At 31.5% G+C, this 12599-nt stretch overlaps 1 protein-coding gene across 2 annotated transcripts; it reads left to right on the forward strand.

Annotated features, from left to right (window-relative positions):
- Window positions 1–96: 96 nt before the first annotated feature.
- On the forward strand, window positions 97–11725 carry LOC132546881 (SUMO-conjugating enzyme UBC9-B). Of its 2 annotated transcripts, none has more exons than XM_060210607.1 (7): window positions 97–144; window positions 1357–1432; window positions 2188–2271; window positions 3832–3904; window positions 5148–5257; window positions 8023–8102; window positions 10149–11725. In XM_060210607.1, the coding sequence occupies exons 2-7, from the start codon at window positions 1367–1369 to the stop codon at window positions 10216–10218; spliced, it is 483 nt and encodes a 160-aa protein (XP_060066590.1). In that variant the 5' UTR covers window positions 97–144; window positions 1357–1366; the 3' UTR covers window positions 10219–11725. The 2 variants fall into 2 exon arrangements, with proteins under 2 accessions (XP_060066590.1, XP_060066591.1); XM_060210608.1 differs by having other exon boundaries at window positions 128–156.
- The last annotated feature ends 874 nt before the right edge of the window (window positions 11726–12599 follow it).

Here is a 12599-nt window from a genome sequence, read left to right on the forward strand (position 1 = left end):
CGTCACGTCCGAGAAGATCATCGTTCCTTCGATGCTTGAGATGACCCTTCTCTGATAAACATTAAAACCAACCCAAGTAGTCACGTGACCACACAGAAAAAGTACAACGAGGAGTGGAGGGAAACGATCGTGAAAGATACTTATGTAGGTAATCAGGTATTTATCATCTTATATATGTTTACAAACTTACCTCAGTAACCGTGACAGTATATATGGATACCATTTATAACTCAACATTTACAGTTTTGCCGTATACGGTATGTTAGAAACATATTTAGTTCGTCCCTGATTTCTAAGTGTTGTGATCTATTTTTCTAAAATCCTAAAAATAAACACAATCGACTCATAATTTCATATATTTACTCAAGTACATATGATAATAAAGCAATAACGTAAATCATTATTGATTAATGTCGTGCTGTAGTGGCATGCTTACGTATTTTTTCTGCAAGTCAACTTAAAACACTTGAATTTCTTTTCCACACCCAAATCTCATTTTATTTAGTTTTCTTAACTTACACTTCCCCAACGATGACCTCCATTTAAGATTTTTCACAAGGTCTACTAATTGTTAACGGAGTCTGAGGTCATGATGTCAGTCATTGCATAAAAAAATGTTCGTATATACGCAACCAACGGTAGACTCCATGTAATCTTCTATGCTTAGGTCTGGAGCAAAAAGGAAAAGGCTGTTCAGTGTTCACTAACTATCCTTCACAACGAATAATCATCAGTTACTTTTGGGACTCATGCTTTTCCTGTGTGACTCGCTGAAATTTTAAGAACCTGTTATATATCTTTGTTACTTCAACTTGACATCAAAATTTTGGAAATGATGCTCTTGACTCCCCGGAAAAATCCTACAATCATTATTGATTATAGTACAAACATCCTGACAATTTAATACAGTTTGTGTGTCTTTACAAATATCTCGTTTAAATTATTTGCTAGCATAATGAAGTTTTATGCAAATCAGGTCACATGTTTTCTTGTGATATGCATGATGTTATAAAAGCAGCAATTACAGTGATTTTTGAACATGATGCCATATGAGGGACATCTCCCAGTCAGCAAGGCATATTTACACTACTATATTTTTACTGAAAATATGTGGGTGAAAATAAATTATAGTTTTGTGCTTCATATGTGAGATGATCATTTTATCAGGCATGGCAACAATTACTAAATTAAAAAATTTAAAAACCAGTTAAAAATATTTCTATTCTTTTCTCAAGCATTCATCAGTGTTATCTTTGGTAATTTAAGGAACCAGAGATGAGTCAGCAACACATCATTTCTGTCATATTTACTAAATAATCTCATATTTATGATTGCTTATTAAAATTTCTTTTGTAGATGCTGCATAATGTCAGGAATTGCTTTAGCTCGTTTATCTGAAGAAAGGAAAGCTTGGCGAAAAGATCATCCATTTGTAAGTTCAAATTTTACAAAAATGAGCAGTTTGTTTGATGGTTCCATCAATTTAAAGAAGAGTTCTAACTGAATCATTTTGAACCAAATTTTATACTTTTTTTTTTGTACAGTGCAACATGTGAACATATGTATGGGCAAGTGTATTTTGCACAAAAATAAAAAATGAAATAAAATAGATAAATAAAAGAAGAAATTTAGGACATTATGTTGGACAACTAAAATATTTAAAAGAAAAATAAAGGATGTAACAATACTAGTCAAACTTGTCATTTATCCACTGCTAGTCCTACAACTTAAGATCTTGACACATAACTGGAGAGTGTTAAATGTCATAACATGGGAAGTAACTCTATAGAAAAAGCATCTTTAGTGTTACATCTTTTCATTTCTGTATTTTGTAGCAGCTCAAAAGTCAAATTCATTTTTGCTTGATTTTAACTTGTGCAGTTATGTATAATTTGTATTTAAAAAAAGACAAAATAATTCCTAACATAATTGAAAAATTGATGACAATACTGACTGATTGTTTTACTTGCATTGGTGTATAATAGTATTGAAATGCATGTACCCTTGTTTGTATTGTATAACCTGACATGATGATCCACTCAATCAATCACATCGGCTTTGGTTATTTTCATTCTTGGCCAAGCTGAATGTCTGATCAGATTGGGATTTTTTTTGTAAAGAATAATGTATTGATTATATAAAGCATATTCTGCTTTGAGTTCTTTAAAAAAAATAATCATTTTACAGGGATTTGTGGCCAGACCAACCAAAAATCCTGATGGAACGCTGAATCTCTTGAATTGGGAATGTGCAATACCAGGCAAAAGATCGGTAATAGCAATTTGAAAATTTCTGTTCATTCTTTAAATTTCTTACATTGAAATTAAATGTTGTTATGATTTAATATTGAACAAATTTCCTGACTCTTACATATATAATATATTGTTTTCAAAAACAGTCCTACATAGTGTAATAAGCAATTATTTGCCAGTTTGTTGACTGAAAATATGCCAGAGCTGTCTTATTCACTCCAGGTGGAAGGCTTACATTCATCACTTTGATGTTAATAAGGAGTGATGGATGAATTATTAATTTCTTAACATTTAAGGAGGACAGTTAAACACAATTATATTATTGCATTTGTGATGCTTTTAGACAAAGGATCTGTTACAGTTACAAATCTTTTATTTCAAGCGACTACAATTTAGGTTTTGTACAGAAATTAACTTTATTTCTAGCTCCTTTGGTGTGACATGACCAACCAATGGTCCATTCATCGTTGTACTGTGTTACTTTTTCTGAATGATTGCTAATTTCACTACCATCAGATGATAGCTATAATTTCGCGAGATTGTTATGAGTTTAAACACAACATAATAAAAAGTGTACTTGTAGACATTTTTTCTTTCTGGTAAAAGTAAAACAAAACCTTCTATTAAGGTTAATTTGTATCACAATTTGACTTTAAATAAATCAGTATGTATAGATTGAAATTGTTTGTAAACAAATCATGCTGAATTATGTTAAAGAAAGCTGTTAGTAGGTGTATTTGAATCTTACGTGGATATGTTGAGATTAAATGTAGGGCTAGACATTTGATGTCTGTTTACACAAGTCTTTTTGTACCATGATTTAGGTCTTCACATATTTTTACTTCATGACCATTTTAAGTAAATTGCGGTGTTACCACCATTCTTTAACATTGGTGCAGACCAGTAATGACTTAAAACAAATCAATATCATAATTTTTGCACAGACTACTTATTCAAATTCTTAGGGGGAAAAGCAAGACAATGTATTTACATAAATTTTTGAAATTTTGTCATGAAGAAGTCCCTAACTTCTTAACCAGCATTGTCAATCTGTTATTAGCTTTTATAAGCAATATATCAACATAAAACTTCATTGGTAGATAGATCTCAATGAGGAGAAGTTCCGTGCACCAGAACCATCACTCTCCTGGGCAGGATTTAGGAGTTATTGTCCTTTGTTATTTTTCATACGAAAATTTTGTCCGGAGCATTACTCTAAAACCATAAGAGGTGTCAACATTAAACTTAATAGGTAGATAGATCTCAACAAAGCCATGGGCAGTGCACAAGAACTCTTTTGTTGCCCTTTGTTATTTTTTCAAACTTTAATTTGTCCCGTTCAGACGGCCCTGGCGGCGCATGCATTGTTTTTGTTTTGATCTTTTGCAGTAATTGTCTCTTTCAAAGAGTTAAAAATATATGTGTGTGTACATTACATCAAATATTTCATATCACTATTATTTCCCCCCATATCTGTTGTTTTTACTAACCAATTTATGTACATGAATGTTTAACTATAGAGGACGGTACCATGTGTTAGATAGGCCTTCATTTTTTTTTTTTTTTTTTTACATTTTAGACGTCATGGGAAACTGGTCTATTTAAGCTGAGGATGTTATTCAAAGAGGATTATCCAAGTTCTCCTCCAAAGTGTAAGTCTTAAAAAATTCATGAGGCATTTAAACCTTTATATATGCTTATGTAATTTTTATTACAACAACAAAACCTCCTTTCACATCACTTTGATATTTCTTACAATCCTCATGATTTCATACATTTTTAGCCCACCATAATCATGGTTCGTCCATCCGTAATCAATTTTTATTATCACTATTTCTTGAGAAGAACTGGATGGATCTCTTTCAAGTTTACTTTGTCCATAGTTATGCTCAATCTATTTTGGGACTGATCAGAAAAACAACATGGCCGACAGGTGGCCATCTTGCATTTTGACTTTGCAAGTTTGTTATTGCTTTTTCTTGAAAAGTGCTGGAGGGATCTTGCTAAAATTTCCTATGTAGGGTTCCCTCTGTCCCTAGTTGTGCCCCGTTAGATTTTGGGTATGATCAGAAAGATAAAATGGCTGACAGTAGGCCATCTCCGATTTGGCCAAGTAAAGATTGTTATTGCTATTTCTTGACAGTATAAGGATAACATATATTACAAGGTGTTCATGTATTACTATTTCTTTAGTGGAACTCTGAATTTTTTTTTATTAAGCTTGAGTAAGAGGAAAGAATGAAAAAGATTTAACTTTGAAAGGAATATTCAGCACAAATCAGGATTTCATATCATGTTTTTTATTTTTTAAAAAAATCACAAAAGGATTTACTTAGGTTCCTACAGACATTGTGCACCTCAATTCACCATATAAACAAACGATAATTAATTTTGCAGAAATTCTGTTAAGATCTAGCTTGATTGATTTACATAAAATAGCTTGACCATGATTGCCTGTTAAAGTGTTAAATAGTTGAGTATTTCAACACTTTAAAATCATCTAGAAATAAGTCAAAGAAAGCCATAGAATATCGATTCCGAAAAATATAAATGAACAGTGTATAACCCTATGTATTTACCCATTATATATACTTCCCATAAAATATAGGATCCAATCATTAACTGAGTTCTATATTCTCCATTATGCTTTATTTAGACATCTTAATTTTATATATTTTGATGCTCACATTAGTTATAAAAGACATTAGAAAGTTTGAAAACGGAACAAAACAGATAGAAATTTTACAATTGATGCAGAATATCCCTTTAGAGGACAAATGGAGGTAAATAATTTGCTGTGATTGATATCCTTTCATTCCATAAATGTTTTTTTCTCAGCATACTGCAACATTGTACTTTACTCCAATGATCAAGTCTTGTTTGGTTTGACTGCAGGTAAATTTGAACCACCATTATTCCATCCCAATGTTTACCCATCAGGCACAGTGTGTTTATCATTACTAGATGAGGAGAAAGACTGGAGACCAGCTGTTACAATAAGACAGGTAAAGTCAGATCACATTATACATAAAATTTCAGTTGCATAAGCAATTTTCAATTCAATTTCATTCTGCAAATTTTTACAACTTATTGGATACATAAGATTATTTACAAATGGCATATAACATAGCAATCATCGTGATTATTTCATCTTTTTCAACTAGTTGAAAACATACAATTTTACAAATAATGTAACATAATATGTATTTAAGAATAGTTGTGCATACATCATCATAGTCAACTAATGTATACACTGACAACAACAAATACAGTGTTATTGAAATAACAAGAAGTGACTACAATATATATTCATCAAAGATTGTTTACATTATCGACACTAAGCAATTGTATAAGTTTATACAAGGAAGGAATTCGCTAATAAAATTGTTTTATATATTTCATTCTTAAATATCGATTAAACCTACATATCAGAATATAATGATGTTAATCTTCAGTGTCTAAATTACAACTCAGACAAAGTCTTTGGCTCTCTTGGTATATTATTATATCTTCCAGTTTCAGTGGCAAAATTATGTGCAGAAAGGCAAAGTTTAGATAAACAAACTGGATATTATATAGGAATAAATTTTATGAAATATTATTGTAGAGTAAAATTATTTGCAATGTGCTTACATAAAGTACATTAAGGTGAGGACTCCAGTAATCCTATAAGATGTTGCTGACTTTGGTCAAAAACTCTTTGCTTTATCAAGTATAACATACTTTTTTACTCATAAGCATAGTGATTTGTCAACACATCTCCGAAGCTGAAAGCAAAAAGACAATGTGTAACAAGATTTACCCAGTTAAAACAATAACCTATATTACTACTACATAAAAATTAACTCACAGTGTTCAAAATACAATTTTTGATTACATTAGTTTAAACCAGTGTTTGTTTATTCTATACTTATGCATTCTTATGGATATTTACCTAATTCAAAATAAATCATCGCATTACGTGCATTACTTCTAACTTTTAAAATCTTCTTACAAAACAATAGATGAATCTTTTCTATTTCAGTACCCTTTAAAGAACCCCAAATTTCACATGCTTAATGCAATACACGGAAAACATATGTTTCAAATAAATGTAATAAGGTTTTGCAGTTTAGACCTAAGAACAGTTTGATTAAAGTGCAAACATAGCTTAATGTCCCTAGTCAGATAACTGTTGTTGTATCTGATGGAATTTATTATTGTATTTAAATTTCACTCCCAGGTAGGAAAAAATGTCAACAACTTTCATTTTTTTACCATTATAAGTCCATGATTCTATATCATGTATATGACCTCCATATCTAAATACAACAATTTTTGTTTTCTCTGTATTAACTGTCAGTTTCCATGCTGTGAAATAATTATGAAGATTATCTAGAAGACTCTGCAAACCTACAATGGTTTTGGAAAACATTACTAAATCATCAGCATACATTAACAGAAATAAAATGAATTCACCAGAATCGTAATCAGTTGCTCCATTTTCCATAAATGAAATTTTGAAAAAAAAATTTAAGAAAAAGTGAAAACAATATAGGTGATAATATTTCCCCTTGCATTAATCCTATACTGTTCTCAAAATAATTATAACTTTTACCTTTAATTGAGACACAAGATTGAACTGGTTTATATAGTGATTTAATGACAGATATCATTTTCCCTTGAATACCACGCTTTGTCAGCTTGCACCATAAGCTTATTCTATTGACAATATCAAACGCTTTACGAAAGTCTATGAAACAACAGTATAACTACTTCTTTCAAGACAAGGTTTTAGTTATTATAGAGTGTAATGCAAAAATAGCATCAATCATTCTAACTTCAGGGCAAAACCCAAATTGAGCATCAGTTAGAATGTTATACTTCTTGCATACATCTAAAATGCCTTTATTTAATACAGACGTGAAAAGTTTACAAAAACAGCTAATTCAGCTAATACCTTTAAAATCATTACAATCGCCTTTCTTATGCACAGGAATGATTATGGCTGAAGACCATTTAGAAGGAAAGTAACGAGATTCAAGTATGTTACTAAATAATGTGGAAAGGGTTGGAAGAAGCAAATTTAGTTTTGAAACATTCATTTAATAGGCCCTCAGGTGCAGGTGATTTACCACAATTCAATTTCTGTGTAGTGCTGCTAATTTTCTGTAATGAAAATTGATAAGCAGACTTGTGATAAAGCATACACCTCTTAGTTATTTATCAACTAATCACCAAACAGCAGAGTGACAACTGTTACTCATTTATCTTTTTGGATGTTTAATTTATCTCAGAAATATTACATTTTCACATTGACATTATAATGCTGCACTATTGATTTCCATTTTCCAACAGAAATTAACACTGAAGAGTTGTTTTGTAGAATTTGATATTTTTAAGAGAAAAAGGTGACCCAACAAAGGTGAAAGGTCAATAGTAATGATAGATGCTTGTTATTATCTTTCCTACAGTCTCGGACATATCTATATTGGTTTCAAATTACAATCAGGGAGTAACTGAAAATTTCAATCAATGTAGCTTCTTTAACACCAAAGGTTTGCAATGCTATGTTATAATTAGGGAAGTCTGACTTTCAGACTTTTTCCCAAATATCCACATTAGTTCTTCATTTGAATTCTACACACTGTCATATTAGAAAATATACAGAATTTATAACTAAAGTATTTGAAGAATTTTCTTTTTCTTTCCAGATTATAATGCTTTTGGAATTGATGTATAGTTTTAGAAAAATAACAGATATATTTTTTTCTTTTGTTTGAATTCACAGATTCTACTTGGAATTCAAGAACTTTTAAATGAACCTAATATCAAAGACCCAGCTCAAGCTGAAGCATACACAGTTTACTGGTAAGTTTATGATAAGGACAGGCTTTGTCAGAACACTTACAGCATAGTGATATTGATCATTAAAGGACAGGCTTTGTCAGAACACTTACAGCATAGTGATATTGATTACCTAAGGACAGGCTTTGTCAGAACACTTACAGCATAGTGATATTGATTACCTAAGGACAGGCTTTGTCAGAATACTTACAGCATAGTGATATTGATTACCTTTGTCAGTACACTTACAGCATAGTGATATTGATTACCTAAGGACAGACTTTGTCAGAACACTTACAGCATAGTGATATTGATTACCTAAGGACAGGCTTTGTCAGAACACTTACAGCATAGTGATATTGATTACCTAAGGACAGACTATGTCAGTACACTTACAGCATAGTGATATTGATTACCTAAGGACAGACTTTGTCAGAACACTTACAGCATAGTGATATTGATTACCTAAGGACAGACTTTGTCAGTACACTTACAGCATAGTGATATTGATTACCTAAGGACAGACTTTGTCAGAACACTTACAGCATAGTGATATTGATCATCTAAGGACAGGCTTTGTCAGAATACTTACAGCATAGTGATATTGATTACCTAAGGACAGACTTTGTCAGTACACTTACAGCATAGTGATATTGATTACCTAAGGACAGACTTTGTCAGTACACTTACAGCATAGTGATATTGATTACCTAAGGACAGACTTTGTCAGAACACTTACAGCATAGTGATATTGATTACCTAAGGACAGGCTTTGTCAGAACACTTACAGCATAGTGATATTGATTACCTAAGGACAGGCTTTGTCAGTACACTTACAGCATAGTGATATTGATTACCTAAGGACAGGCTTTGTCAGAACACTTACAGCATAGTGATATTGATCATCTAAGGACAGACTTTGTCAGTACACTTACAGCATAGTGATATTGATCATCTAAGGACAGGCTGTGTCAGTACACTTACAGCATAGTGATATTGATTACCTAAGGACAGGCTGTGTCAGTACACTTACAGCATAGTGATTTACCTAAGGACAGGCTGTGTCAGTACACTTACAGCATAGTGATATTGATTACCTAAGGACAGGCTGTGTCAGTACACTTACAGCATAGTGATATTGATTACCTAAGGACAGGCTGTGTCAGTACACTTACAGCATAGTGATATTGATTACCTAAGGACAGGCTGTGTCAGTACACTTACAGCATAGTGATATTGATTACCTAAGGACAGGCTGTGTCAGTACACTTACAGCATAGTGATATTGATTACCTAAGGACAGGCTTTGTCAGTACACTTACAGCATAGTGATATTGATTACCTAAGGACAGACTTTGTCAGTACACTTACAGCATAGTGATATTGATTACCTAAGGACAGGCTGTGTCAGTTATTCCCACAAGGTAATAACTTTTGAATGAAAACAAAAATGAATTTCATTATAGAAGTAGTTAATCTTACCACATGTTAGCAAATGATACACTTAAAGCTAACAGTTCAAGTAAAAAAATATTTGTCAATTGAGATTTTGAAAATATTAATCAAATTTGCAGTTTTGAATAGAAATTTTTATAACACAGCCAGTAGAAGATTTGAGTGATGTTTCAATGACTTCACAATCACCTTCATTTATTATCATTGAAACATGACATTCAAATCTTCTTTTGGTTGTGTTATAAGAACTTCTATTCTGTTGACTTTACCAACCTGAAGAAAATGATCTGGAAAATAACTGAGATGTACCTCTAAAACATCACAGTTCTGGTCATTGTATCTAGGGAAGAACATACGTTATACTTCAGCTTTGCTTTTAGAAATGAGTTTGGATATCCCTAAGTGTAAAAGTCAAACAACCTTCAACAGCCTAACTTGCACTGTCAAGTAGAAATAAGCACAAATGTATATATTTTTTATACAAGATTTTGGTAAATATGATGATGGATATTGTTTTCTCCGGATCAGTGAACTTTTTTTTATTGATTAAAGCCATCATTAAAATTAATTTGAATTATTTACTTGATGTCAATATTTTCTTTCTTATTTTTGTAGCCAAAACAGAGTAGAATATGACAAACGCATCCGGGATCAGGCATTGAAATTCAAGGATCCTTCATTGTGAATCATGGACACATTTCTAAGATAATGGTTCTTATTTATGGACTTTCAATTGAATAATTACAACTGAAATTTATGTCTGTTCGTAATTGTATTTGTTATTGTAAACATTATTTTCTGTATTGTCCTTTGAGAATACATCTGGCAAAGGTTTATACTGTATTCAGATATAAAGTATGAACAGTGTTGATAAGAAATGTACACAAACTATTACATCTTTATATATGGTTGTTTGGTTGACTTGTCTTTTGAATCCTGTTGTGTCAAGATCTGTTAGATTCACTATATTTTTATTTCAAAGGTTTTGAATGGAACCTTTGCATATATATCTGTAAGTTTGTGTGCATCAGTTACTGGTAAAGTTGTTCAGTTTGAATCACATAATGTTTTGTCAAGTTTAAAAATTATATTGCTGATTTAATATTGATGGCTGTAACTATCACAAAAGAGTATTTCATTATTCCATTATATTCCATTTATTTAAAAAGAATTATCATCATTAATATTACAAGTTGTTTTCAGCAAACGTTTGTGAGACCTACCATCAACAGTATATGGGAATGAGGCCTAAGTACCCAGGAACTTTTGTCGATGTGGCAAATGTGATGGTAAAAAACATGTGATCATATGTTTGTCTCTGGAATAGTAAACTTAATTTGTATTACCACTTACAAAGAAATTCATTTCCAACAGTAAACTCATGGAAAGCTGATTTCAGAATAGTGTGAGTCTCAGTGTCTACATGATGTGGAATAAAGTGCTATGTTGAATATACATTTAATGTGGCTTTCAAAAATTAAAGATTGAGGGACCTAGTTGTGTGATCTTTAGTTCTTATGAGCCTTGGCAAAGACTTTAAAAACTTGCAGCACTTATCAGTCACATTAAAAAGTCTGCTATGCTTTATCTCAAAAATGTTGTTCTTCAAAACAAAAACCTGCTTTATATTGGACATGATACTCTCCATGATGATATTAAAACAATTTCATCCTTTTTGTCTTAGAGTTTCCAATCAGTTACAAACAACTGAGAACAAACTGAGAAGAAATTTTGTTTTACAACTTAAACAAGACTACATCAATAAGTGTTCAATAGAAAGTCTTGATTGAAATAAGAGAAGAAATAACCTCACGCTTATACACAGAATGTAATGGATGCCGTCTGATGTCCTTACGTGACTCGATACATGATCACAAACAGTTGGCTCTTAAAACAATCAGCTACTTTGTTTAAATACATCTTTTCTCTCTGTACTTTCAATATTGTTTCTCTATATATTGCAGACATTTGAAGACAAAAAGGAAACTGATATGTAATAACAGAAATACATTTTTTTATTACAAAGTAATAGTTAACTGAATAGTAATGCTTTAAAAGTGTAGTTGGCATTGCAAGGTCAAAAGTGAACGTTTCACAGAAAGTGTCTATTTGTTTTCGATCACCGATATTCATTTTATCTGTCAATGAATAGGAGATACTTTAGTTAATAAAACAAACTATTTTGAATTTAACAGATATGATGTATTCTTTTTTCAACGGTAACAATTGTCATTGCTGCAAGCAGTTGCAGTTTCAGCCAGTTACTACAAATCCTAGCCTTGTGATTAACGAAAGTATTCCGACGATTTTCCAGTGACCTCGAGCAGCAGTTGTATGCTATAAACAATGCTATGCAACAATCAGGTATTCAACTAAAAACTTACCAAAATTGACCGACTAGGTGTTCATGAAAATATTAAGATTGAAATTTACATCAATCACGAACTAGCATTGCTCTGGTTTGTAGAGGATTCTCGATATAAATATAAACTTTATTAATTTTACAACAATTTCGAAACAAGTTTTTCAACTTATACTAATCTCTCTTGTTGGCCCGGATGTAAGAGAGTATTCTCTGTAGAATGTGAGATCTTTGATATGTATTTTTTAATGGTCGATCTGAAGTCGGCAACAAGTGATTTAAACATATTTAATTATCAGAAACAGATAAACGGATCAGAGACAAGTTCTAACAACTTATGAAATCTTCTCAATAAATGATAAAAAAATAATTAATATACTGCATGTTACATATATTTACACTATGAACATGGAGATATATAATTTGTAGTCATACAATTGTATGTTTAAATCATTTTGTTAAAAGGAGTAGAAGATAGAAAAGAAGAGAAATGGAGATTATATAGGTTTTATTGATTCAGAGTCAACTACAAACCGTTCAGAATTAGGTACTATAAAAGCCCTCTGTTTTATAAACTTCTGAACAGATCCGACAATATTGCATTTTTCATATGAGTAAACATCACTGCTGCCTCTTAAGATAATTTCTATATTAAAATCTACACCCAAATCATACCAAGTCTCGAACCATTTATGTCTTATAAT

This window comes from Ylistrum balloti, unplaced genomic scaffold (genome assembly GCF_031769215.1).
Source record: "Ylistrum balloti isolate Yb309-2 unplaced genomic scaffold, AGI_CSIRO_Ybal_v1 Utg369920, whole genome shotgun sequence".
Classification (NCBI taxonomy): Eukaryota; Metazoa; Mollusca; class Bivalvia; order Pectinida; family Pectinidae; genus Ylistrum; species Ylistrum balloti.